This window comes from Rattus rattus, chromosome 5 (assembly GCF_011064425.1).
Source record: "Rattus rattus isolate New Zealand chromosome 5, Rrattus_CSIRO_v1, whole genome shotgun sequence".
Classification (NCBI taxonomy): Eukaryota; Metazoa; Chordata; class Mammalia; order Rodentia; family Muridae; genus Rattus; species Rattus rattus.
The window spans coordinates 136,588,646-136,614,999 of NC_046158.1; the positions used below are offsets into that span (position 1 = coordinate 136,588,646).

Consider the following 26,354-nt stretch of genomic DNA (forward strand, 5'->3'; position numbering starts at 1 on the left):
CCACAACACATGTGGAGATCAGGGGACAATTGTGTGGAGTTAGATCTTCCCTTCCACCTTTATGTGAGTTATGGGGGTTGAGCCAGGTTGCAAGCTTCCCATTTGTAAAGGACTTTTTTTTCCCCCAAGACAGTGTCTCATTAAGTCCTTAAGTAGCTGAGGATCCTTTTGAACTCCCTGACCCTCCTGCCTTTACCTCCAAGGGTTGGCACTATCTTTGGCTGGCAAGCCCCTTTTGAAAGAAAAAAAAAACATGTGGGGATGTTTGAACTCAGTGCTAGAGCTATTGACTACATGGAGAATTGGGCTGAACATTCCAAACAGCTTTAGACGGTTAGAAGTCTAGAAGAGACCAGTGTGACTGTAACAGGCTTAGAGGCAGGTAGAAGCCAGAGCACACAAGATCTTCAATTCTATCAATGGGAAGTCACTGGGTTAAAGGGAAGGAGGAGGGGAAAGAGGAAGAGGAGGGGGAGGGGGGAAAAGGGAGAAGAGGGGAGGGGGGAAGGAGGGAGATCGGAGGGGAAAGACCTCAATGGAGAACAAGTTCAGGAGAAGGCAGAAGAAAATGGTAACCAGTTAGGAGCGAGAGGATGCAGAATGCCTTGACTACTAAGAAGGCATTGCGGGGCTGGAGAGAGGGCTCAGGAGTTCAGAGTGCTTCCTGCTCTTCCAGAGGACCAGACTGGATTCCAACACCTGAGAGGCAAACCAGGCCCTCAGGGTCTGACACTCCACATGCACACCGAGCACGTATCAGCTGATACAGTCAAGCACACCACAAATAGGTAAGGTGAAAAGGAGGCATCACTAGCTACTTCTAGAGAAGGATCCGAGAGGAACTGAGTTGGAAGCAAGCGTTCAGACGCCACTGTGGCAGAAAATACTCAGGGATAAACAGTATTGACGGTGCCTCTGTCTGAACTGCAGCAACCTAATGCTTTCCCTTTCTGCTACCTAAAAAAAAGATTTTTCTGTTAATATTTATATTTTTATCTGTATAGTTATAGTCATAATGTTCATAATAATTGACTTTATTAAGACATAAAAGCCAAAAGCATAATGGTTCATGCCTTTAATCTTTGCACCCAAGAGGCAGAAGCAGGACAATTTGAGGCTAGCCTGGTCTACATAGTGAATTTCAGGCCAGCCAGGGTGAAAATAATGAGACCTATCTCAAACAAAACTCTAAAACCTACTAGAGACTAGATCCATCTTTAACATTTTTTCCTTACCTTTTTTTCTTTAAGTTCCTTTGACTTTCTCTTTTCTTACTGAAAGTGGGTTTATTCTGAAAGTATATTCTGATTGTGGTTCCCCTCTGCCAGTTCCCTGCAGCCCCCCCCCACTTATCTACGTTCCCTTTCTCTATCTCCTAGGAGAAAACAAACAGGAGACTACAAAAAAAAAAAACAAAAAAAACAAAAAAAAAAAAAAAAAAACAAATAAACAAGAATAGACAAAAGAAACAGGAGAAAAAAAAAGAGCCCAAGGAAAACATAGATGCAGAGACACATACATTCACTCACACAGAAATCCCATAAAAAAAAAACAAATCAGAAAACATAATACATACACAAACTGATATCAAAAAGGTTAGGCACCCAGGGCACATGTGTGCTGCAAGCCATTGAGCTGCCTTTATCGAATATAATTCAATTAGAGAGAGAGAGAGAGCGAGCGCGAGCGAGCGCTCTGGCCTGAAGAAGGGCCTGAGTAAAGGCAGAAGGGGAAGGTTCTGTGAGCTGACCCCTCCCTCTCTGGCCTGGCTTCTTTGCCTTTCTTCCTGAGACACTCTGCAAAGACCTTGGACTCTGGGATCAGGAGTGATAAACATCTTTATGAACCACAGTGAACACTGCAGGACAGGTCTCCTCCTCCTCCCCTGCAGGCTACCATTCATGATGACAGGGCTGCATTCTGGAGCAGGAGTCACTGTTTGACTATAAGTGGACTGTTCCTCTTTGCCAGTGGCAACTTTGACAGAAGCCCCTGCAGAGTCCAGAGCTCACAGGGTGAGTACTCAGACACAGCCTGCGCGAGGTCACCTGATTTGTTGTACATCCTTCCCTTTTCTATTAAAAAAAAAAAAAAAAAAAAAAAAGTTCCTGTTATAAGACCTCAAGTTAAAACTTAACCTGTAAGCTCCACCTGCCCAAGGATAGAGTAACTTCCTGGAACGCTGGGAGTTGTAGCTCTTTTTACAAATTACAGAGCCACATGGGAAAATACGGGCTTGTCCTCAAATAGCCCCTATAACCTGTGCCTCATGGCCACTCAGCTAGGAACCCCAGGTAATGGTCCCGACTAAAGCCCATCCTAATCAGTATCTTGTTAAAGCTTAATTTAGATTTGACTCAAAATTGTTGAATTGTTTTTTCTCTGGCAATCTCAGGATTAACACTATCAGGTCCTTAAAAACCAATGTGTGTGTGTGTGTGTGTGTTGGAGGGTGTGTGTGACTGAATCTGTTCTTTTCAACAATAGTCACACTGACTATGTCTCTTTTCTCTGTCTCTCACTCTTCCTTTTAATTAGCACATGGGGTATATGGATAATCCTAACCTATAGGGGCTCTCAGAATAGAGCCTCAGTTTTAATTTTTTTTTTTTTTTAAAGACAGGGTTTCTTTGTGAAGCCCTAGCTGTCCTAGAATTTACTTTGTAGACCAGTCAAGCCTTGAACTCATAGACATCTGGCTGCTTCTGCCTCCCAAGTGCTGGGACTAAAGGCATGTGCTACCACTGCCTAGCCAGAGTGGAATCCTGCTCTAAGACTCCGATAACAAAGCTCCCACAGAAAAACCCAGGAAGATTTTTGTATTGTATAGTCTTTGGGTTTGGTTATTTTAGGTGTAGGGGTTTGTCTGGTTGATTTGGCTTTTTGTTTTTGGGGGGTGTTTTTGTAATTTTTTTAAGTAATGAAGTTTAAAATAAATTAAAATTTAAAAAAAAGGATTCTAAATGTTAAAATAGAAAAATGAAAAACACAGTAGCGTGAACCACCAAGCTTCTGCATAGAACTTCTAGATGTCCATGGGAGCCAGTGGGACCAGGCAAGCCTCTCTACAGAAATCCCAAGGCCACACACATGCATACTTGCTCAAGAGCGCATGTGTGAGCACACATACACACACAAACACACACAAACACACACAGGGGGTGGGGGGGGACAGAGAGAGAGAGAGAGAGAGAGAGAGAGAGAGAGATCATTTGAAACATCCCTTTAATCCACAGCAAACAGAGGTTGAAGAATTAGAGGAACATCCTGCTGGTGTTGTCAGAGTCAGAGGTCAGTCAGTGATGACTGGAAGTCACTAGCTACAGGAGTTTCATGGCTTCTGAGTATAGAGAGTGGAAGGGTAGCCAAAGGAGAGACTCCATCTGTGCAGCTGTGGGAGTCATCATCCACGCTGGGGTAGGACACTGTAGAGAGAGGGTGCTTGCTGTCACGCGTGCTCTGTAATAAGCTAGCAAGGCTCACTCTGGTCTGTCCCTGGGAACAGATACTTTTTTATCTCTACCCAGAGAAGCTTAAGTAATACCCTGGAGAACTGACGGTGAGTGGGGAGCTCCAGTGGCTACAAAACATACTCAGAAGAGAAACTAATTTACAGAAGGAAAAGGCAGCAGACATGGGGAGATGGTCAGTGTGTGTGTGTGGGGTGGGGGGGTTTCTTTTTAGAAGTTTCGACAGAGGATTGACAACAACTGAGAAGTGGGAGACTGAAACAGAGAAACTGAGGATTAAAACATGGGATTCTCAGTGAGAATAAAGGCTCACGGAAAAGGACACAAATTGTGTCTAGTAGCATTCTTTCTAGGCTCCCCCCCCAACAGTTAGGCCTGGCTTCCTGTGAAAGGAGCTGTTTGCCCCCCCTTACTTGTTTACACTCTCTGCCCCTTCTCTTTCTGACTCCTTTCTCCCTGTTTCTCCTTCCCTCCCTCCTAATGGGGCCTCTCCTCTTCTCTCTCTCCTCTTTTCTTCTCCTTCTCCTCCTCCTTCTACTTCCTCCTCCTCGCCCCCCCCATGTAGTATGAGTCTTTCTCTGTCTCTACTCCATTCTCAACTCCCCTTCCCATGCTCTAAATAAACTATTCTATACCTCAGGGGGAAGGGATGCCCACACATGGGCCCACAGAGACAGCCCTCCCATGGCTCTACCAAACGTATCCTGGTTTCTCTTTATAGAAAACAACAGTGTCCGTTCCTAAGGAAGCTCCAATTTCCCAGTCTCTAAACAGCAGTCCAAATATCCAGGATTAGGATTGACCTGGACTGAGGCTCTCTGGTGGTCAGATAAAAGCCAGCATTCCTCAGGAACTTGCGAAGCCAGTTCCCCTCTGAATGAAATGAGGACATGACAGCTCCAAGGTACAGCCAGAGGCTCTGGAAGAGTCCAGGCTGAACCTGGCCATAAGGGGAAGGGGGTGAGAGAGGAAGAGGAGGGAGGAAGGAACAAAGGGACCAAGAGAAGAGCTGACAACCAAGATTTTGGTCAAGACACTGGGGTAAGGGAAGTGGAGGTCCTAGGCTGGAGAGGTTTAGGGTAGTGAGACTGCAGAGCTGAGCCTTGGGGCCCGAGGGAGCCTGGAGGCCCAGCAGGCACTTTGGTATGCTAATAGATGCCACGGGTAGCCTTTTGTCTCAGGTTCCTTTGGAACTTGACACCTTCCACCAAGGGAAAAAGGAGTCATTTCCCTTACCTGGGGCAAAAAAGACTTGGCTACTTGGCTACTAGCTGTCTATCTAAGTTCATGCAGGCCTCCAGGCTCACAGTATCACAAGCACTGACACAATTCTAAGGCCTGCCCTGCGTTGGCTGGGTTTTTGTTTTGAGGTAGGGTCTCTTTACGTAGCCCTGGGTATCCTGGAGCTCACGGTGGAGATCGGGCTGGCCTTGACCAGCCTATCTCTACCCCCGAGTGCTGGGTTTAAGAGTGTGCCGCCACAGCTAGCTTGTGCTGGCTAGTTTTACATCAACTTGACACAAGCTCCATGTGAAAGGAGAAAATATCAACTGGTAAAAGTCCTCGATAAGGTCCAGCTGTAGGGCATTTTCTTAATTAGTGACGGATGAGAGAGGGTCCAGACCATTGTGGGTGGGACCACCCCTGGGCTGGTGGTCCTGGATTCTATAAGAAAGTAGGCTGAGCAAGCCATGGTGAGCAAGCCAGTAAGAAGCACTCCTCCATGGCCTCTGCAACAGCTCCTGTATCCAGGTTCCTGTTGTTTGGTTTCCTGTCCTGACTTCCCTTAACGATGGACTACAAGTTTAGAGGTATAAGCCAAATAAACTCATTCCTCCCCAACTTGCTTTTGGTCATAGTGTTTCACCACTGTTGGTATCAGGAACCCAGTGGTGATGTCACCACAGGAGACAGGGACCCACGGATCTATTGCAATAAAAACTGCCTTCCCCCTCCCCACTTCTCTCTTTGCACCACACCTTTTCTCCTTCCCATCCCCCCACCCCATGACGACTTCCCCCGAGAACAGCTTCCCATAAACTCGAATTTAATGTAATCTAATCTGGTTTGAATGGTCTCATTTCACCATCAAAGAAATAGCCTATGAGAGGGAGGTAAAGGCATGATGCTGTGAGTTTGGAGTCAGCTCGACATTTCACCAGACATTTTCAGTTTATACTTTGCATTTCATTTATTCAAAAACATTTACTGCATTATGTGTTTTAGCTGTCGTGCTAAATAACAGGGCTACAAAGATTAACAGACAGTATGTGGCTTCAAACTAAGCACATTTTAGGACTGGAACAGACTTGTGAATAACACTGAGTAAGGGGTGAGGGGAGCCACTCACAGGGAGTGCGTGGCCCCTGCTGAGTTACAGAAAAGGAACTCTAGAGGGTGCTTCTTCCTCATCCAGGCTACTCACCTTTGGGCTGAGATAACTGGATAAGCACTTGAGGACTTTGGCCATCACAAAGGTAGCCCGTTCCCGCTCATGGTCTCTGTCGGACTGTAACCAGGGGTCTATGTGCTGTAACAAATGTGGAAGGTTAGATGGTCTATCAGGAACGTCTGAAATAACACTTACGCTGTGCTAAAAAGAAAATGTGAATTGAGCTGGGCAGTGGTGGCAAACACCTTTAGTCCCACTCGCACTTGGGTGGCAGAGGCAGGAGGATCTCTGAGTTCGAGGCCAGCCTGGTCTACAAAGTGAGTTCTAAGACAGCCAGAACTACCCAGAGAAACCCTGTCTCGAAGAACCTCAAAAAAACCCAAATCAACCCCCAAAAATGTGAAGCAAGAAACTCTCTGTTACTTCACTATCTAAAACCCACTCCTAATGGTGAAGCAGTCTAGGTTTGAAGTGATGTTGATAAGCCAGGCACCAAGTCCTGGCTCCTTCCAAAGTTTGGTTTCTAGACCCATCTGTCTCCCTTCATTACATAACTTTAGTCTATTATCCTAGTTGGTTTTGGCCCTTTCGAATTTGTGCTGAAAAGAAATAGCTAATGGTATGTAATTAAAAGACTAAAGATGGAGGAATTATCTATCTGGTCAGACAGGGAAGGATGCAGAACAAAGATGAGGCCCAAAAGCTGGAGTCAAAAGATGGTGTGGGTTGCCCTGGTGCTGTTAGTATTCTGATGTTAATTCCGTTTCCTCCGGGGGGGGGGGGGCGCTGCCCCTGGAGGAGTAGATTTCATGTGAACCTTTTCTCTGCTTTAACTGATCAAATAAGGGCTAGAGTCTGTGATTGGGCAGTGGAAGGAAAAGGTGGGACTGGAGGTTCTAGAGGGTAGGGGAAGAGTAGGGAATGAGAGAGGAAAAGGACAGAGGAAGAGGAGGTGGAAGGAAGATGGAGCAGAACTACCTGGCTCAGAGGCAGCAAGCAGCAAGGGATCTCAGTGCTGGGGAATAGAGCAGTGTAGTGGTCGATCTGCCCAGTCTAGGCGTGCAGCTTATATGAACTGTAACTGAGTTGTGTGTTTTTGCACGGGCCTGTTGGGGTTGGAGATTTACTACAACAGAAAGAAGCAACTTTGCAACAGAAGAAATGGTTAGATGAGGTGCCAGGACGGGAAAGAGCCAAGCACTGCTGGGCACAGGAAAAGCCTGGCCTCACTGTTGATGTGCAAACAGAAGAGGAGTAAGGAACAGGGTCAGGTGTGGCAAGGACACAGGCTCAGGGACACAGGCTACCAACAAGTAAGGGTCCTCTCATCCTGGGGAGGCTGCATCTTAAAAACAAGCAAGAGCAAAACCCTCGGATCCTTGTGTGAGTGACTAGCCCGTCTCGATGGATAGGATGCTCAGGGCGAGCTGGAGGCCCGTGGCCACTTTTCATACTGGAGTCCTACAAAGTAGGAAGCTGCCTATTTGCTAACGCAGGAGACTGACTCGGGTTCAGGGTCACTCACCGAACTCTTCCGAGCTATGAAGGGACAGTAAAGAAAATCGTAGTAATGGTGTGAGCCACTTACTAGAGGCTATCTACTCAATATCCAGAGTTGTTATCTTTTCGCACAGTAAGGGAACTCTGTGGCAGAAGGACTTGTGACCCATAGATGGCAGACAGAAATCAAACCCACACCTCTGTTTCAAAACTGCTAACTGTAGAAACAGTGAGATGACTCAGTGAGAAAGGGTGTTTGCTGCTAAGTCTGACCATACCACCTCAAGTGTGGAACCCGCCGGTAGAAGAGAACGGACGCCTTCAAGCTGTCCTCTGACTTCCACATGTGTGCCATGGTGCACGCGCGCGCGCACACACACACACACACACACACACACACACACACACACACACACTTTTTAAAAAAGATAGTATTTTTAGCTACAATTTTGCTTTAAAGTTTTATCCTTAGTAATTTCTTTTGTCCCCTAGAATTTCATTTACCTTAAAAATGCTGTCAAAAATTTCCAAATGTGGGTCTTTTACTACCAGACTCTGCAGCATCACAGAAAAGGTCTCAAACGTCCCCCTGTAGAGACACTAAAAAGGTGCAGAGTCAGCGAAGCCTCCCTCCACACCCAAAGTTCTCAAAGCACAGCCCCAGCACTCATCACCTTGAGAAGACACGCAAAGGTCTGTCCTGGAGTAAAGGCACCTGTGGACAGTTTACAGCGTGAGGTAAACAAATGCCCGCCTTGAAATTCCTGGGGTCAGGGCTAATGGACTACACCTGGGGAACTGTGCTGACATCATCAAAATACCGCCAAAGCTGACTTGTGACTGGATGTCCTGAAACAGAGTTACTGAGAACAACGGCCTTCTATAACTTCCTTACCGGCCTGCTCAGCAGGAAACGGGCTCTCTGCTCGGCCTGGATGCTCCCGTCTTTCCCTTTCCCTGCACCAAGAAGGCTTTCTTTGACTGCTTCCATAAAGGACCCTGTGCTCTAGTCCCAGAGCTTCTTCTTCGTCTCCTGGTTCGAGTTTTTGATTGGGTCCTGTGTACTTTTCACCAGCAAACAAACTTTATGCTTCACATACATTTAAAAAAAAAATCAAGTTTTATTTTAGTGTTTTTTCCTGTATCTCTTTCTCTCCAGACAGATAACATTGTTGTTCCTGTTGTTTTGTTATTGCTGCTGTTGATTTTTTTTTTAAAAGATTTATTTATTATATACACTGTCGCTGTCTTCAGACACACCAGAAGAGGGCATCAGATCCCATTACAGATGGTTGTGAACCATCATGTGGTTGCTGGGGTTTGAACTCAGGACCTCTGGAAGAGCAGTCAGTGCTCTTAACCTCTGAGCCGTCTCTCCAGCCCACATACACACTTTTTAGCAGCGCTCTGTCTCTCTACATTGAAGGGTAGGCTGTACACTGTTCTCCTCTACTTTCTGTCACATTTAGCACAAGATGGCTCTTCAGGAAATGCCAGTAAATTGGAAAGAGCTAGGCGTGTGGAAGAGGAAGGTAAGGAAGAGTGAGGTGTGCAGAGGGTAGGGGGGTGTTCAACATGTAATACTGCCTGCTCAACTATTTTAACAATAAAAGATTAAAATTTAAGTTAAAAAAAAACTTGGGGGGGGGTGGCGGCGGCGGTGGTGGTGGTGGTGGCGGTGGTGGCAGGCCGGGCTATACAGAAAGCTCCTGCGTCAGAAATGGAAGGAGATGGAGAGTCTGCAGAGTATATGAGTCAACTTAAATATTTTATTATTTTTTGTTACTGATTATTTGAGACAGGGCCTCACTGTGCTGTTCCGGCTCCCTTAGAGGGAGCTCACCTTGAACTCACAGAGATCTGTCTATATCTTTCTCCCAAGAGCCACCATGCCCAGCTCCCACTTTATTTTAAATTCAAGGCAAAGAAAGGAGGAACACAGGCAAAGTGAAGGAACACAGAGAGACGAAGGAGAAAGGAAAGAAAGCTGGTGTTTGGTTTTGCTCACCAGGCTGAGCATTGCTGATTTAGCTGGTCTCAAACCATCCAGACGGAAAGAACAGCTGACCCGGGAAGACAGGGCAGCTAAGGCGCAGAGCGAGTTACCTCTTGCTGGATGGCCTGGTTGGATACTATCCTGGGAAGCTGGATAGGGGTGCATATGGCGGGCAGAGACATCATACTTTTGGTGATAAGCCCAAGCAAGTCCTCTCGGTCTTCAGAACCAAACAGCAGGTGCACGTCTCGGTAACTGGGGAAAGACCATTGGGGAAGAATGTGATGTTAAGTTGTTACCTTGGCTCTCAGTGAAACAGGAAGGGCACACTGGCTGGTGTGTGGCTCCTATAAAATTGAGAGATACATGGAGGAGCCATACTTCAGATGGCTCTCACAGAAGGCTGGAGGAAGAGTGCATCTGTCCACCCTACTCCACCGCAAGCCTCCCAGACGCCTCTCCAGCTCTGTATTGCAAGTCTGCAGGACTCTTAATCAGTGCTTCCACTGTCCCCACGTGTGTTCTGCCGAGTGTGCGTGTGGGCTGCAAGTTCAGGGAGTTAAGGCTTTAACTGCAGGTTATCTCAGCACGGTTGCCGAGGAACAAGTTTCCAAGAGAGGAAACCATCCGGGCACCCCATATAAACTCCTTAGACCCTACAGTACTTTGTCACTTTCCACTGAACTGAACTCCAAAGAGATTCTGTTAAGGTCTTAGGTTGGATGGCAGCACTCATGATGTTCTAGTTTGCTTTCCATGGTTCTGATAAAACACTGATCAAAAGCAACTTGGGGAGGAAAGGGTTTATTTCGTCTCCCAGGTTACAGTACATCAGCAGGGGAAGCCAGGCAGGAACCTGAGTCAAGAGCTGAGGCAGACCCCAGGGAGGAATACTGCATACTGGCTTGCACCCTGGCTTACAGTTTGCTACTTTTCTCACCTGCCCAACAATGGCACCTTTCAGTGGACCAAGAAAAGACCTCATAGATAGGGCCCATATGCCCATCTGGGGAAGGAAATTCCTCAGTTGTGGTACCTTCTTCCCAATTGTCTCAAGTTGGCAACCACATGATATCACACATGATATTAAAGTCCTCACAAAAGAATGCTTCCCCCACAGAGTTTTCAAAAGTCAGTATGTGGGGGATTTTAAGATCTTCATTCATTTATTTGGTGTTGGAGCAGATTTGTCACAGTGCATGTGTAGAGGTCAGAGGGTAACCTGTGGGAGCTGGCTCTCTCCTCTTGTATGGGTCCCAAGCATCACACTCGTCACCATCTTTGGTGGTAGCATGTGCCTTTATATACTGAGCCATCTCGACAGCCATTTTAATCAGCTCTAACACTCTATGACCAGGTGCATGTGGAAGGGGCTTGGGGGTGTCACCTGAGGTCAGTGATGGTGACAAAGACCTCCTGGCGCACCAGGCTGTTTAGAGAGTGCAGAGGCTCCTCCTGTACCAGCACCTGCAGTGAGAAGAAAAGAAATTCAGCCATCTGAAAACGCACCAACTCACAGGGCCAGTCATCGGAAATAGGAATGGCCTAGTAACCCAACCAGGAGGCTGCCCAGGAGGCCCTGTTCTCAGTGCCATGGGAGGGTGGCAGAGCTGTGGAAGAGCTGATTTCCTCTCAAGAACCAGGTGCCAAGCTGTCCCTTGTCCTCTCACTAGCTGTTTGCGCTGGCTCAACCTAGAGAGTCTCCCTGTGCCTCAGTTTCCACACCTGTAAAATGGTACAACAATTCTACCTACATCATAGGTTGTTGTATTAAGTGAGCTAATTCATAACTCCTGGTAGCCCTTAACAGTTGTGTCAGTCGTTCGTCAGAATTATTATTAGTGTTTATTAGGTGTTCCAACTTCTCTCTCTACTACAGCAGTATCTCCAGGGTCATGGTTATGCTGGTTGGTTCTACCTGGCAACTTGACACTGAAGTAGAAAATTAAGAGTTCTTTGGAAAGTCAGTTGTGTTGGATGGTGTTTTGCTGGGGCAAACATGTGAAGGGGTGTGTTTTCCTGAAGCAGACACGGGTAAAAGGCTAAGGCAGACTCATGAAGCAATGTTTTGCTGAAACAGACAAGGGTGAAAGGATGTTTTGCTAAAGCAAGCACATGAAAAGACATGTGATGAAGGATTCTTCAATAGTAACATGTATGTATTGGTCTTACATTGCGGAGTTGAGCTCCATATGTTGGGAATCCATAGGAAGAAACACACCGAAAAGCTTCTAGTGGTGTGCTGCGGCTTCTGGCTGCTTCCTTGGACTCAGGCCAACTGGCAAAGTGATGTCGGATGAAACAAACTCATGAGTAGCTTTGGTACATCAGACTCGCATGCTGAGGCCAGACACGTGGAGGACACATGATGCTTGGACGGAGTATAAACAGGACTCAACGGATCGTGTCTTGGCTTGCTGGTTGAGCTGGCTGTGCAACGCTTGGTCTTAAGTCTTTGCTGATTTTCACTTTGCTGGAAGAGGCACAGCAGAGAATTTCTCCTGGCTTCCGGCTGGCACTGGTACCTCCTGCTGACTGAAGCCAGTTTGGCTGAGGCCTAGCTGTCCCTGCTAGGTTGCACCAATGCTGCTGCTATCCTGACACTATTGACCTGGACTTGTGGTATATCTGTGAGGTGTTTTCCAGTGGATCAAGCTGCTGCTGCTGACCTGTGAACTGAACTGCTGATTTCCTGAAAATGCAGGGATTTTCTCCAAAGAACCATTCCTAAACAGGTCTCCTCACCCCCAGGTTTGAGTTTCTGCCTTGACTCCCCTCCATGATGGACGGTGACCTGGAATTGGAATAAACCCCTTCTTCCCAACGGTGCTTTGGTCAGGTTATTTACCACAGCTACAGAAAGGAAACTAGAGACGCAGCTAACAGTCTGATGGTTTGTCTGAAAAAGGAACAATTTTCCACTTTATAAATGGGCAGGAGAGCCGTGCTGGGCAACCTGCCAAGCAATGGACAGGGAACTCCAGTCGAGCCCTACCAGTTTGTAAACTCACTCTTTTCTGGCTATTTGTGATGATTCTAGTAACTGCAGTAACTTGTACCTCCAGATTTTTGTCTCCCCAGTCCTGTGGACCCCCAGTCATGGCCACCAGGAGACATGTTTATCCATTACTTCACATTTCTTACTAAGTACTCACTGCTTCCCCCTCCAGTAACTGAGAGCCTACAAAAGGCAACTTCTCAGTGTCTTTCCCCCACTCACCTTGCTACTCTATTACTACCCGGGTCTCATAGGAGGAAGCGGCTGACTCTGAGACCTCCTCTGTGGGCCCCAAATAAAAGCCTCCACAGGTTGTTCTCTCCATTGTCTTTTTCTCAGACCTTACAGAAACAAGACAAGCATTGGAGTCAGAGGCTCCCTGACCATAGCATGCAGTCACCCAGAGGCCCCTGGGCCCTGGTATCAGTTTCCCCAGGCTTCCATCCCTTCGCTGCAGAGATCTAGAGTGGTTCTGGATCATGTTCATGTGAGTGACTGTTAATGTGCTGAAACCTCATTGCTTATCCACCATTTCGTAGGAACTGCCCTGGCCTATAGGAATGAACACTTCACAGCCACGTCTCTGCTGTATCATTTTGTTCCACTGGTTGCAGTTCAACTATTCAGGAGAGACACCAAGGCCAACTAAATTCCCTCAGGAATCTAGAATTGGGACCTCTCCGACATTCTTTCTGGATAGTCACCAACTTAGTCATTTCAGGATCCCATGAGATCCAGGCTGGTCTCAAACTCACTATGTGGTCAAGGCTCACCTTGAACTCACGATCTTCCCACCTCTACCTGGGCATTACTAGCATGAATAGTCATGGCATCTCTAGCTGATCTTCAGAGAGGATTTAGCATTTAGGAGCACTGGTCCTGCAGGCAAACAAAAGAGGCAATTTGGGGAAGAGGGAAGGTGGGGAAGAAAGGACATGAATTCAGAGAAGCACAGCTAAGTGGAGAGAAAGCCCTCCCGGTGCATATGGCTGCCACAGTCTCTTGCTGTCCCTTGGTGGGGAGAACCTCTCCATTTCCTGGTGCAGCAGGCTCTAATGGAGTTCTCCTCCTGCAGTGTCATCGTGAATGTTCTCTGGGAAGAATGGTCTCACAAGATACTGCTCAGATCTCTGAGCTTTCCTCGTCTGATGCAAACTCCGTTCTGACTGGTGGCTTGCTGCGCTTCCTGTTTTCTTTTTTTTTTTTTTTTCTTTTCTTTTTTTCCAGAGCTGGGGACCAAACCCAGGGCCTTGCGCTTGCAAGCGCTCTACCACTGAGCTAAATCCCCAACCGCTTCCTGTTTTCTAAAGGAGCTCTGTCTTCGTGGCTTTACAGCCTGCAGGGCACACAGCATTAAGACTGTGTCTTCAGCCTTGACAGTTCTCCTGGGCTGTATGTACCTTGTCTAGCCAACTCAAAGGGTCACAATGAAAACTTGAGTTACAGGCAAACTGGGTGCATTAGTTATGCACACAGTAGGACAGTCCCTGCCTTGAGACCTTGCTCCTCTGGAGCTTTCTAAACACCTTCCTTAGACTCTAGGGCAGGTACCTCAGCACCTTGTTGGTGTTTACATGTACGGGTGTTTTGTCTGCATGTGTGTCTGTATCACACACACACACACACACACACACACACACACACACACACACACACACACACACCAGTGCCAGAAGAGGCCAAAGGAGAACATCAGATCCCCTGTGACTGGAGTTAAAATGGCTGTGAGCTGCTTGGTGTGGGTGCTGGGATCTGAACCCTGGTCCTTTGGAAGAACAGCCAGTGCTCTTAACCACTGAGCCACTGCTCCAGACCCTCAGCACCTTTTTTGTTGTTTTTACAATTCAGTGAGCCAGAGTTGATTTTGTTGCTCACCTCCAGAAAGAATCTTAAACAATCTTAATAAAAATGAGAGATTTGAGGAGAAGGGATGATCAAAATAGATTATACAAAGTTCTCAAAAAGGCTATTTTTAAAATGAGGGGGTGGGAGAGAAATCACCCCGGGGTCTGCATGATGGGGTCACAGGTTTGTGGAGCTGTAGTGAAAATGGACTCTGTAAAGACCCTTCCAGGAGCAGGGAAGTACCATGAAGGAGACACAAGAAGATAGTCTCTCTGAGAGCAAACTCAAGGGAAGGGCAGGAAGCCGGGTCTGACATGAGGCGGAGGAGCAGATGAGAATAAAGAAGTAACTGGAATAAACCGTTACCTTGAGTTTGCCGGATGTGGTAGGAGGCAGAGGTATCTGGATCTCTCTGAGTTCTAGGCCAGCCTGGTCTACATAGTGAGAGAAAACCAACCAACCAACCAACCCAACCCACTAACCAACTAACTAATTAACCAACCAACCAACCAACCAGCCAAACAAACAAACAAACAAACAAACAAAACTAGTTATCTTGGATTTGGATCTTCATGAATAGATTCCTAGACTATCATGGAAACATTTCCCCCAAACAGAAACAGAAGAAAGATTTTTAAAAATGAGTTTGTCTCAAGGGTCTCGATGAAATCCCGGCAGACCTTGGGGCATCCGAGGGTTAGGGACACTAAATGACGCAATGAGTAGGCGGTTGTGAAGGGTCCAGATGAAAAGGATGAGTCCCAAGCTGGCTGAGGAGAAGGAAGACGCAGAGGATGAGTCTGGACAGCAGGGCTCACTTACCACAGCCTTTTTATTTATTTGTGTGTGTGAGCAAGAGTCAGCCAAGTACACGCAAAAATCCATTCCTTGGTGTTCCTGAGCAGTCAGGTTTATTTAGACAAGTTTTTGTTTATCCACATTCATCTGCGTTGTTTCCAGTGTTCTGTTCTCCCATACCGAGTGGCCATAACATTTGTGTCTCCATCTTCAGAGAATTTCTGGGTAATGTGATAGTATGTTTACCCTTTTAAGACAATGCCCAACTGTTCTCCAAGCTGGCTGAGGAGAAGGAAGATGCAGAGGACGAGTTCATCTTTCCAGCGGCAGTGTATTAAAACCTCACTCTGTACCCTCACCAGCACCCGACACTGCCTTTTGATTCTGGCCAGTGTCCTGGTGTGTAATGGAATTTTACTGCGTTTTAAACTCATTTCTCCCTAATCAGAGAGATGAACACTTTCCATGGGCGTTAACAGGGGCTCTCTTTGGAGGTGTGTAGTGCGATGTTTGTCTTCCATTGCACATTTTGCTTTGGTTTCATTGGCGTTTTGTTAATGCACGAACTGAGCTGTGCGTCATGGGGGTCAAGACATGGAAACTGATGTCTTCAAGGGTTGTGTTTGGCATCTGCACTGGCTAATTGTGTGTCAATTTGAGACAAGCTAGTTATTTTGAAAGAGAAAACCTCAGCTGAGAAAAACCACACTAGACTGGCGCATGGGCTAGTCTCTGGGGTATTTTTTTTGATAGATGATTGATGGGAGAGGATCCGAATCCCTGTGGGTGGTGCCACTCCTGGGCTGGTGGTCCTATCCAAGCAAGCTGAGCAAAGCATGAGGAACAAGCCATAACCAACACTCCTTCTTGACTTTCCTCAGTGATGGGCAGTTATCTGGAGGGGTAAGTGGAATAAATCCTTTCCTCTCCAAGTTGCTTTCGGTTATAGTGTTTTATTACAGCAATAGAAATCCTACTTTATATAGCCATTCATTAAGGTGGGCCAAGAAAGGTGAACTAATGCCTTTAAGATCTTTCTCTGCAAAACTCCAACCTTTCCCTCCTCATGAGTCACCACAGAACTGCTTCTTCTGCTGTGCCCCTCACCTCTTGGTGTTGAAGAATGCTGGTACATATGGCTGGAGTGACAGAGTAGATTCGACTATCCATGTGATTTTTTCATGGATATAACTACGCTTACGTTTTGTAGACAGCCCTTCTCAGCACATATTTTGAGAGACACCAGAAACAACATGTTACTACTGGTTGGGTCCACTTGCAGAGGAAGAGTGGGCTTGTGCTGTCTGTGATTTGCACTCGTGGGTTTTCCAGGTTGGCTGGCTGAACTGCCTGACAATCCATTGCTGTCAATCCTGGCGCAAACACAACTTGGAAAGTAATTCAAGTTGTCTTGGTCCTGTGGCTGTTCACAGTCAAGTAGAAAGCTGAAATAATTCATATATCTGCATTCTTTCAATCTGTTCTTCTTGATGAATTATTTGGAATAGTTCTTAATCTACTTGCTTTTCAAACAATGTCATTTCTGAGTAACTGAAAACTCTTATAGGAAAAGGGTTAAAGTTGGTAAAGGATCCTGGGAACTGTGTCTCCTGGCAAAACTGTTAGCTGGTAAGCCTTCATTTTTAGAAGGTTCCTGTCAGCCCAACAAGTTCCACAGATCTCTGGTTTGGGGGGAGCTGCTCACATTCTGGGATATGTAAACAGTGACAGACTCAGAAGTCCAGAGGTTGGGAGACACTGTAGGGAGCCTTCTCAGGCAGGACACTAAAGCCCCAGGAGGTAATATGTGTGAGTGACTGCATCACTCCTTTGCAGAATCTTTCTGGAGTCTCTGACATAGATCATCCATCTCTTTATCCCCCATGTACTCATTTAAGCTTTTTTGTCAGAGTCCCACAACTGTTTGTAGCTTGCTAGGCTAAGGAGCAGGCATTATGCCCTCTCTGTAGCCTCAGTGCCAGTGTCTGGAACCGGCAGCCATTTAACAAGACGCTATGAATAGAAGAGTGTTGGCAGAAGGTAGCAGAAGGAAGTACAAACCGGAAAAAATACAACAGTGACAACAGTGCTATCATGTTCCTCAAATGTGGACCATGTGTCAGAGACTGTATACAGCTTACATTTATTTTTAATTAAATGTTCACAATAACTCTGTGAAGTAAACACAGCTGTTCTTATTTTATCGGTGAGAAACTAAGACAGTCATAAGTAAGTTCCTGAACTCACACAGCTATAAAGAGGCAATGTTGGGCTGGAGAGATGGCTCAGTGGTTAAGAGTCCCGACTCCTTCCAGAACAATCACAACCACATGGTGGCTCATCTGTAAAGATCTGATGCCCTCTTCTGGTGTCTCTGAGGACAGCTGCTTATATATAATAAATGAATAAATCTTTAAAAAAAAAAAAAAAAAGGCAATTAACACTGAACCCAAGCCTTTTTGCCCCTAAACTACTCTTTTAAATATTACAATTGTTGAAAAACTTAAATGCAATTCCTCTCTCCCTTAAAAAAAAAAAATGAGTCGTGTCTCAAGAGTCTTTTCCTTGTTGAGCAGATGTTGTGAATTTGAACTAATGCCGCTGTATTATGTTAATCTGGTCCCCAATATTGTACCAGAATCTGCATGGGACCCTGAACCCAGTTGGTTTTGATTGGTAAATAAAGTTGCCAGCAATCAATGGCTGGGCAGGAAGACAGAGGCTGGACTTCAGGATTCCTGAGCAGGGGACTGAGGAAGAAACAGGAAGAGGTACATCTGCCAAGAAAGGTACAGAGATACCAGGCCTGAGGTGCAGAAGACAGAGAAACATTTGTCATGTAGGTGCTGGGGAACACAGCCGAAGGGCTGCAGGTCTGGGTCAGGGCAGCAAAGATGGGATATAGATTTTAGTAAGTAATAACTGGGAATATCAAAGGAGGGTCTGCCAGCCACATGGAGGCTAGGAAGTAGCCTAGTCATTGAGCTGTTTAAGGCATATTAAAGTATAAAGGCTGTGTGTGTGTGTGTGTGTGTGTGTGTGTGTGTGTGTGTGTGTGTGTCTGTGTTCGTTCAGGAACCTAGAGAACATTGGAGCCCTGCCACTGCTGGGTGGGAGTCGATTTGAGCAGGATTAATTGGGTACTGCTATAAGCAGACACTGCTATGAGATGACAGGGCCATGGGCCAGTCAAGAGTTCCAGCATGGCGGAGCTCGCTGCTGAGCCCACAGTACTTACAGTGAGAATATGCACTATTTCTGCCGTGTGACGGTGAATAAATGATTCCGTGCTTTCATCATAAGGTATAGTTTGGCTCAAAGAAGACAAAGATCTTAGGAACTTCAACTTTTGAAGTTCACCCTGAATTTGTGGGGAAAATGATAAAAATCCAATTACACATCACAATCGCAATTACACATCACAATTTGACAGAAGTACAGAGCTTTTGCAAAGTTCCTTGAATGTTTTTAAGCGTATGCCATCTTATTCTATCCAGATCAGTCTTTACAAAGAATGCACAAATCAGAAGCGTGCCAAGGAACTTCCTTACCACCGGTGGCCTTGGCTGGGGGCCTCACGTCAGGCCCTGGGCTACACTGAGTGCCCTCTCCACCTCAGGCTTCACTACCCAGTCTACCTACCCTCTGTCTGCTGCTAGGTTAGATTCCCAGCGTGACCTCTGGTTCTGCTGCTTCTAGTTTCTTGATGTCATTTGAGTCACCATTTCAAGTCAAGTTCTTAAGGCTTCCTTAAAAAAATGCAAGCTCTGACTTGAATAAAATCTTTTCATATTAATACTTTGTTTTTGGCTTTTATCAGAAAGCAAAATCTTATTATAGAAACTTTAAAATAAAGTGTAAAGAGGAAAATACAGACCGATTCCAACCTAAAGAATATTTCTTCCCAGAACTCAAGAGGCAGAGGCTGGTGGATCTCTGTGAGTTTGAGGCCAGCCTGGTCTATAAAGAGAATTCCAAGACAGCTGGGGCTATTACACGGAGAAACCCTGTCTCAAAAAACAATAACAAGGGTTGGGGATTTAGCTCAGTGGTAGAGCGCTTGCCTAGGAAGCGCAAGGCCCTGGGTTCTGTCCCCAGCTCCGAAAAAAAGAACCAAAAAAAGAAAAAACAATAAAACAAAAAGTGAACAGCAACAGCAGCAGCAGTCTTTCGTCGTCTCCCAGCTACAGATTAGCACTCATTCCCTAGAGAACAAGGAGCAGCTATGGCCTCCACCTGCTCCCAAGGGCAGGAATTACGGGAGCTTCCACTATCCTGCATTTCCTGCTCTCCCAGTTTTGTTTTTGTTTGTTTGTATCCTTTTCCTTTTTGTGGCCAGGTGCATTGTTCTCAAATTTAAATTTGATCAGTGTGATGGTTTGTATATGCTTGGCCCTGGGAGTAGTGGCACTAGTGGAGGGTGAGACCCTGTTGAAGTAGGTGTGGCCTTGTTGGAGTAGGTGTGTCACTGTGGCTTTGTCCTAGCTTCCTGTGCTTTGCACTGTGTCTTCAGATGAAGATGCAGAACTCTCAGCTCCTCTTGCACCATGCCTGCCTGGATGCTGCCATGCTCCTGCCTTGATGATCATAGACTGAACCTCTGAACCTGTAAGCCAGCCCCAATTAAATGTTGTCCTTATAAGAATTGCCTTGGTCGGGGTTGGGGATTTAGCTCAGTGGTAGAGCGCTTGCCTAGCAAGTGCAAGGCCCTGGGTTCGGTCCCCAGCTCCGAAAAAAAAAAAAAAAAAAAAAAATTGCCTTGGTCATGATGTCTGTTCATAACAGTAAAACCCTAACTAAGACAATCAGGTAATTCTTTATCTACAGGAGTTTAACAGTACCCAACGAAGTCAAGACCCTTCCCAATGTAATACAGCTGACCTCTTCAAATCCAGTCTTGCTTTGTCCCAAGGCAGTCACAGGTCCAGTCAATTAACTTCCGTGATGCCCTTTTTTGCTTGTGGGTGTAACTTCCTACCCTCTCTACATTTCTTGCTATAACTGCACGCATTTTAGGAGTTGAATCATAACTTTTTGTCTTGAAGCAGTCACGAGCCCTTCCTAAGTACACCGGCAGCTATCACAACATCCGAGATAACCTCATATAAATAGTTTTCTCTTTATCTATTCCTTTGTTAACAAAGGAGTGGGCTTTCTTTTGTTTTAATTCACTGTACCAATCTAAATCCTTTATTAAGCAAAGAAAATTTTTATAAAACCTTGTGATATTAGACACAAAGAGTAGTTTCAAATTTTAAAATAAAATATTTTACTGCAACACTGAATACCAACAGACTGATTTCTGGTGTGTTGTTGTTGTTGAATTAGCATTATACATAAAAATCTCTAATTTAATAAAATTTCATAAACCAAGAATTCACATTTAGGGGCTGGAGAGATGGCTCAGCGGTTAGGAGCACTGACTGCTCTTCCAGAGGTCCTGAGTTCAATTCCCAGCAACCACATGGTGGCCCACAACCATCCATAATGGGATTCGATGCCCTCTTCTGGTGTGTCTGAAGACAGCGACAGTTTACTCACATATATAAATAAATAAATAAATAAATAAATAAATAAGAATTCACATTTAGCCCACAAAGAGAGATGGTTATCAGTGTTCTAGAAGCCTCTCTGCTATGGTGTCCCAGTGCAGGCGCTAAAGGTTCTTTAGTATAATTTGACAACTTTCGGCTGATTATATTTATATTACAAGGTAATTTTATGACTTTTTAAAGCATCATATCACAAAATGTACCGTTTGAAGGCAGTATATAGAATTCTATGAATTCTAAGACATGCACATACAGGTTACCACCACCACAGAACAGTTCTATTGTCCTTAAGTTCCCCTCAGGCTGCCATTCCTCTATGGCCACGCCCTCGCCACACCCTCCCATGGGAACCTCTCTTCTGTTTACCTCCCTGTCATTCTGTTCTAAGTTGTCCTGTAACTGAAAGAATACCCATAAGGTATGAGTGACTGGCTTCTTTGGTGATGATGCCTTGGAGACAGAACTGTGCTGCTCTGTCTATCTCCTGTTTACCCTTCCATTGGTGAGCATTAGTCAGCATTCTGGTGTATAGACATGCTGTAGCTTTTTGATCAGTGGACACTTTTAATCTCACCATACTGTGTGTGTCTGGAATTAGGCCTTATAAGTAGCAGGTGTGTATTTACTTACTCCTTGTTGATTGGATAAATGAGATTTAAAATCCCCAAAGAAGGTAAAATTGCTGGGAATACTAACAGAAAGAAGTTGCTGAAGAAAATGCTTTCCAGGAAAGCTGAGGCCAAGCAAATTATTCCTCGTAGGATGGGAGACATTAAGTTAGAGAGTAAGAAAGTGAACTGTTTGGCAGACAAGCATGAGGACCTGAGTTCAATTCCCAGGACTCATTTGAAAACTACGAGTGTGGTTAGCCAGACTAGTCTAATTGGAGAGTCGCAGACCCAGTGAGAGACTCGATCTCAATCAAACATGGTGGCCCACTCCTGAGGAACAAACTTGGTCCTCTACATGCATGTGCACCAATATGCACACACACACACACACACACACACACACACACACACACACACACGGGAGAGAGAGAGAGAGAGAGAGAGAGAGAGAGAGAGAGAGAGAGAGAGAGAGAAATACATTTTCTGGGAAACATTAAAAGTGAAAATCAAAACAATGCTGATTTTGGACAGTTATAAGGACCTAGCATCTAATTCTCTTTGGTGACAGTACAAATCCACTTTATGTCAGTGGTTCTCAACCTTCTTGATGCTATAACCCTGTTGTGGTGACTCCCAAACAAAATTATTTTGTTGTTATTTTATAACAACAATTTTGCTACTGCTATGAATCATAACTGTCTGATATGTCATGACCCACAGGTTGAGAACCACTGTTTATATGCTAAGTAGACATTTTAGCAGAATCTACTGAAAGTTTGAAAACGGCACTTACAGAAACTGTTGGGAAAGTGTTTTGTATGTGTGGTGGTCTGAGTGAGAATGGCCCCCATAGTCGCATATGTTTGAATACTTGGTCCCCAGGCTTTGGAACTATGGAAAGGATTAGGAAGTGGCAGTTGCAGGAGCTGTGCCACTAGAGATGGGCCTTAAAGTTTCAAAAGTGCACACCATTCCCAGGGTGCACTTTCTCTGCCTTCTGCTTTTAGACCAAGTTGTGAGCTCTCCACCTCTGGCCTCCATATGCATGTATACACATATGAACATGACACACACAGGAACATAGACCACATGTATACACATTTGAACATGACATACACAGAAATATATACCACATGTATACACATGTGAACATGACACACACAGGAACATAGACCACATGTATACACATGTGAATATGACACACACAGGAACATAGACCACATGTATACACATACGAACATGACACACACAGGAACATAGATCATACATACATATACACACACAAGTGACACAAGTGACACATACTGCTTGAGACATTTATTGGTGTATCAAAGAATTATTTATGGGATATAGAGAAACAGATACCTAAGAATATTTATCTATGAACTAAAAGAAAAAAAAGATCAACCAGAAAGAATCTAATGGCTAATGGTGGGATATTGTTAAACAAATTAGGGCATTGTTTTCTTTTTTAATTTTGTGATTATCTTCATATGAGTGGTTTGCCTGTATTATGCATGTGCACCATGTGTGTGCCAGATGCCTTCAGAGGTCAGAAGAGGATGTCAGATCCTGGGATGGGAGTTATAGACAGTTGGGGGATGCCATCTGGGTGCCAAGAACGGAACCTGGGACCTCAGAAAGAGTGGCCAGTGCCCTCAGCTGCTGAGCCATCTCTGCAGCCTCCAGCGTTGTTTTCTTACATTCCACTTAGTCATTTATGTTTGTTTTAAAGCTACAGAAAGAAATTCTTGGGAGGCAGAGGCAGGTAGATCTTTGAGTTCAACCAGCCTGCTCTGTATGAGTTCTAAGACAGCCAGGACTACATAGAGAGACCCTCACGTAGTCTTACCCCCAATTTTCAAGGTCCAGCACTGTGTGTGCCCATGCCTGTCTTTACCCTATCTTGTATCACCATCCCCCTCTGTGACCAGGTTTAAGCGTTGAGGACTTGGGTTCCTCAAATGTGCTATGTCCCCTCTGACTACTTCTATAGTGCTCCATGCTCGAGGTTCTAACTTTCACTCTCTTCTTTTATCCCTCGGACCTGAGCTCAGAGATAACTTCCTCAGAGGTGCCTTCCCTTCCCTCAGGTCAAGGTCTCTTACATTCTCACAGGACTGGGTCACCTCAACAGTGAGACACCAGATAACTAGTAAACAGGACAGTACAGACCTGCAGTTACTCACTTAGAACACGCGTGACTATTTTTACTGGTTTTCTATAATTAGAGACATTTGTAGGGATAGAAAATGCTAATAGGGCTGGAGAGATGGCTCAGCGGTTAAGAGCACTGACTGCTCTTCCAGAGGTCCTGAGTTCAAATCCCAGCAACCACATGGTGGCTCACAGTCATCTGTAATGAGATCTGATGTCCTCTTCTGGTGTGTCTGAGGACAGCGACAGTGTACTCAAATATAATGAATAAATCTTTAAAAAAAAATGTTTAAAAAAAAAAAAGAAAATGCTAATAGTGGTTATGTGAAGAAAGTGGGGGTTGGGGATTTAGCTCAGTGGTGAGCGTTTTTTGGGCCCTGTTCTTGGTCCCCAGCTCCAAAAAAAAAAAAAAAAAAAAAAGAATTAGAAATTAACGCGCTTGCCTAGGAAGCGCATTAGAAAAAGAAAAGATTAACCTTTACTTTTTATTATGGCTCTAATATTTATTTTATTTCTTATAAATATAATTAATATATAATTTTAATGATTTAAAAATATAAAAATTACAAGGATAAAAATACATTTTATAACCCATAAAGTATTGTATATATAATAATGGATTATTGAAAATATTTTTTATTATTGGGAATAAATTGGATTGTTCATTAAGACTGCTGTACATACCTTTAGATCACCATGTAAAACCTCCTGGATAGACTGGACCAGCCTCTCAACACTGGCCTCACTGAGGGGCTCCTGGAGAGTTGGGGACCTGAGATTATCTGGAAGGGACTCTTGAGGGAGTATAGGGATGTCAGAGATGTCCGAATCTAATACCAAAAGAAAGACACTGGTGATGCCTCCGTGTGCTGTGAAGTAACGTTGCCGAGTGGCACAAAACACCCACACAGGGCAGGCATCTTCTCCTGCACCCCTGACCCAGACGCTGTCCTCCCCCAACTCCCACGTTTTTCTCAACTGCAAAATCAGTGTCTTAGAGCTTCCTAGCCACAAGGACCTGTGGGGCCAGAGATAAAAAATGGTAAAGATAATAAAAAACCAGGGGTTGGGATTTGGCTCAGTGGTAGAGCGCTTGCCTAGAAGTGCAAGGCCCTGGGTTCGGTCCCCAGCTCAAAAAAGAACCAAAAAAAAAAAAAAAAAAAAAAAAAAATAACCTTTAAAACCTCAAGTCTCAATGCCTCGGTTGATAGTTGACCAGTGTTCCTAGAGCTTCTCCAACTGTCTGAATGTGAACAGACAAATGATTGACCTTCTGCAGGAGGCCACTATGTCTGTAGGTCACAATGACCACACAGATCTTGTCAGGAAAATCAATTCTAAAAATCCTTCCATCTTAATTCAGAGTACCAAACAGGTCAAAACTAACATTGAATTTTCATTCCAATTTTAGTATATGTGCTGCTGAAGCGAGCACAACATTGAATTTTCATAACCAGCTTTCAACTTCAAATACAGGGATCTGCTGCTTTTGGTAGGTGCCCAGGACTGGAATCCTAGACTTTTCCAATGACTACCAAAAACCTACACAAACATCAGAGAGGCTGCTTTCCCTTGGATGCACTGAGGTACAGAAGCCTATCCTAAGCAATCCCAATACGATCTTGTTGTCAGAGAACAAGTTCAATGATAAAAGAGATGGCCTTATAGAAGGAAAAAAAATCAGCATTTCACAAATAATTGAAACTCCTGGAGTCTGGACTTAACCGTAAAAACTTCTTTAAAACTCAGTTCAAAGAGTCGCTACACAATGAGTAAGCAGAGCACATCCAGCACTGCTCTCCTGAAATCTCTCTTTGAAAAGATTAAAAGGGCAAGGATTGCAACTCTGGTTTTGTGCTCTCTCTGGTCTCCTGAAGGACTCAGCTGGGGAAGGAAGTCCTCCACTTCCGGTCGTCCACTGATTTCAGTGTAATTACAGTCTCCGCTTATTTCCCTCTGGTCAGGACGGAGGTTCTTCACTCTGCCTCATCTCCCCTTCCTCCACACGTGTTACCTCTCTCTTCCTTGCTGACTCCTCCCCTCTCTTCAGGTCTAAGCTCCAAATGCCCCCTGGCCAATAAGGACCTGTGGCACATCAAATACTCTGACCTCCACGCCCCATCACCTGGATTACACGTAACTCTAGCCGTGTATCTCCAAGTACACGGTGCCTGTGCTGCTCATGGCTGCATCTCCAGGGAGTCTGGTCATGTTGGGACACAGCAGGACACTGACCTCTGAGCAGATGGATGACTGACTGTGATCCCAGGCATGGCTGACTCTCCCTCCTCTTCTCGCAGGGGTTGTCTTTAGCCCTTCCTAAAACTGCTGACCAGGACCACTGACAGCAGGGTTCCCATGTCTCTTCCTTGTTGTCTCAGCCTCGTGTTAATTCTTCCACAGTGCTCACCATTCCTCCTATTGCCTTAGTTACTGTGTTTTGTAAGGTCTCTTTGCTGTGCTGTGCCAGCTACAGATAGTGGGGACCATGGGTGTTGGTTACTGAATATCCAGTGGTTACCAAATATACTGCCGTACACTCAGCCTCTCCTCCTGTACTCAATCCCTGTTTGCTGAATGCAGGATAGTTAATCTGCAGGCCAATTCGGATCCCACTTTCAACATGAAGACACTCCAGCCGTCAGCCACACTGGTCTCTCTTTTTATGAAATCCCTCAAAATTTTAACATCATGAACCAAATTAATGATCAAAATCTGGCTAAGGGCTATTCAATCAATAGCTCTTGGTAGGACTCTTTTTTTTTTTTTTGAGATTTATTTATTTTTGTTTGATGTGTAAGCATGCTTTGTTTGCATTTATGTCCATGCACCATGTGCGTGCAATATCCAAAGAGGTCAGAAATGAGGATTGGATCTCCTGGAACTGGGTAACAGAGGGGGTGAGCTACACTGTGGTGCTACACGAGTGCAGTAAGTACTGTAGGCCACACTTTAAAAGAGAAGTCTAGGGTGTAGCTTGGTGGCAGAACATTACCTAGCATGTACAAAGTCCTGGGTTCAACTCCTAGTATGGG

General features: G+C 45.2%; 1 protein-coding gene across 1 annotated transcript in view; it reads right to left on the minus strand.

Annotated features, from left to right (window-relative positions):
* The window catches only part of Mroh8 (maestro heat like repeat family member 8), a 68,632-nt gene that overhangs the window by 33,254 nt on the left and 9,024 nt on the right, over positions 1–26,354 (minus strand). Inside the window, exons 3-8 of the mRNA XM_032904628.1 lie at positions 24,004–24,149; positions 18,238–18,360; positions 10,746–10,825; positions 9,469–9,613; positions 7,867–7,962; positions 5,896–6,000 (exon numbers count right to left, since the gene is read on the minus strand). Coding sequence (XP_032760519.1) covers positions 5,896–6,000; positions 7,867–7,962; positions 9,469–9,613; positions 10,746–10,825; positions 18,238–18,360; positions 24,004–24,149 — 695 coding nt within the window. The remainder of the gene's footprint in view (positions 1–5,895; positions 6,001–7,866; positions 7,963–9,468; positions 9,614–10,745; positions 10,826–18,237; positions 18,361–24,003; positions 24,150–26,354) is intronic.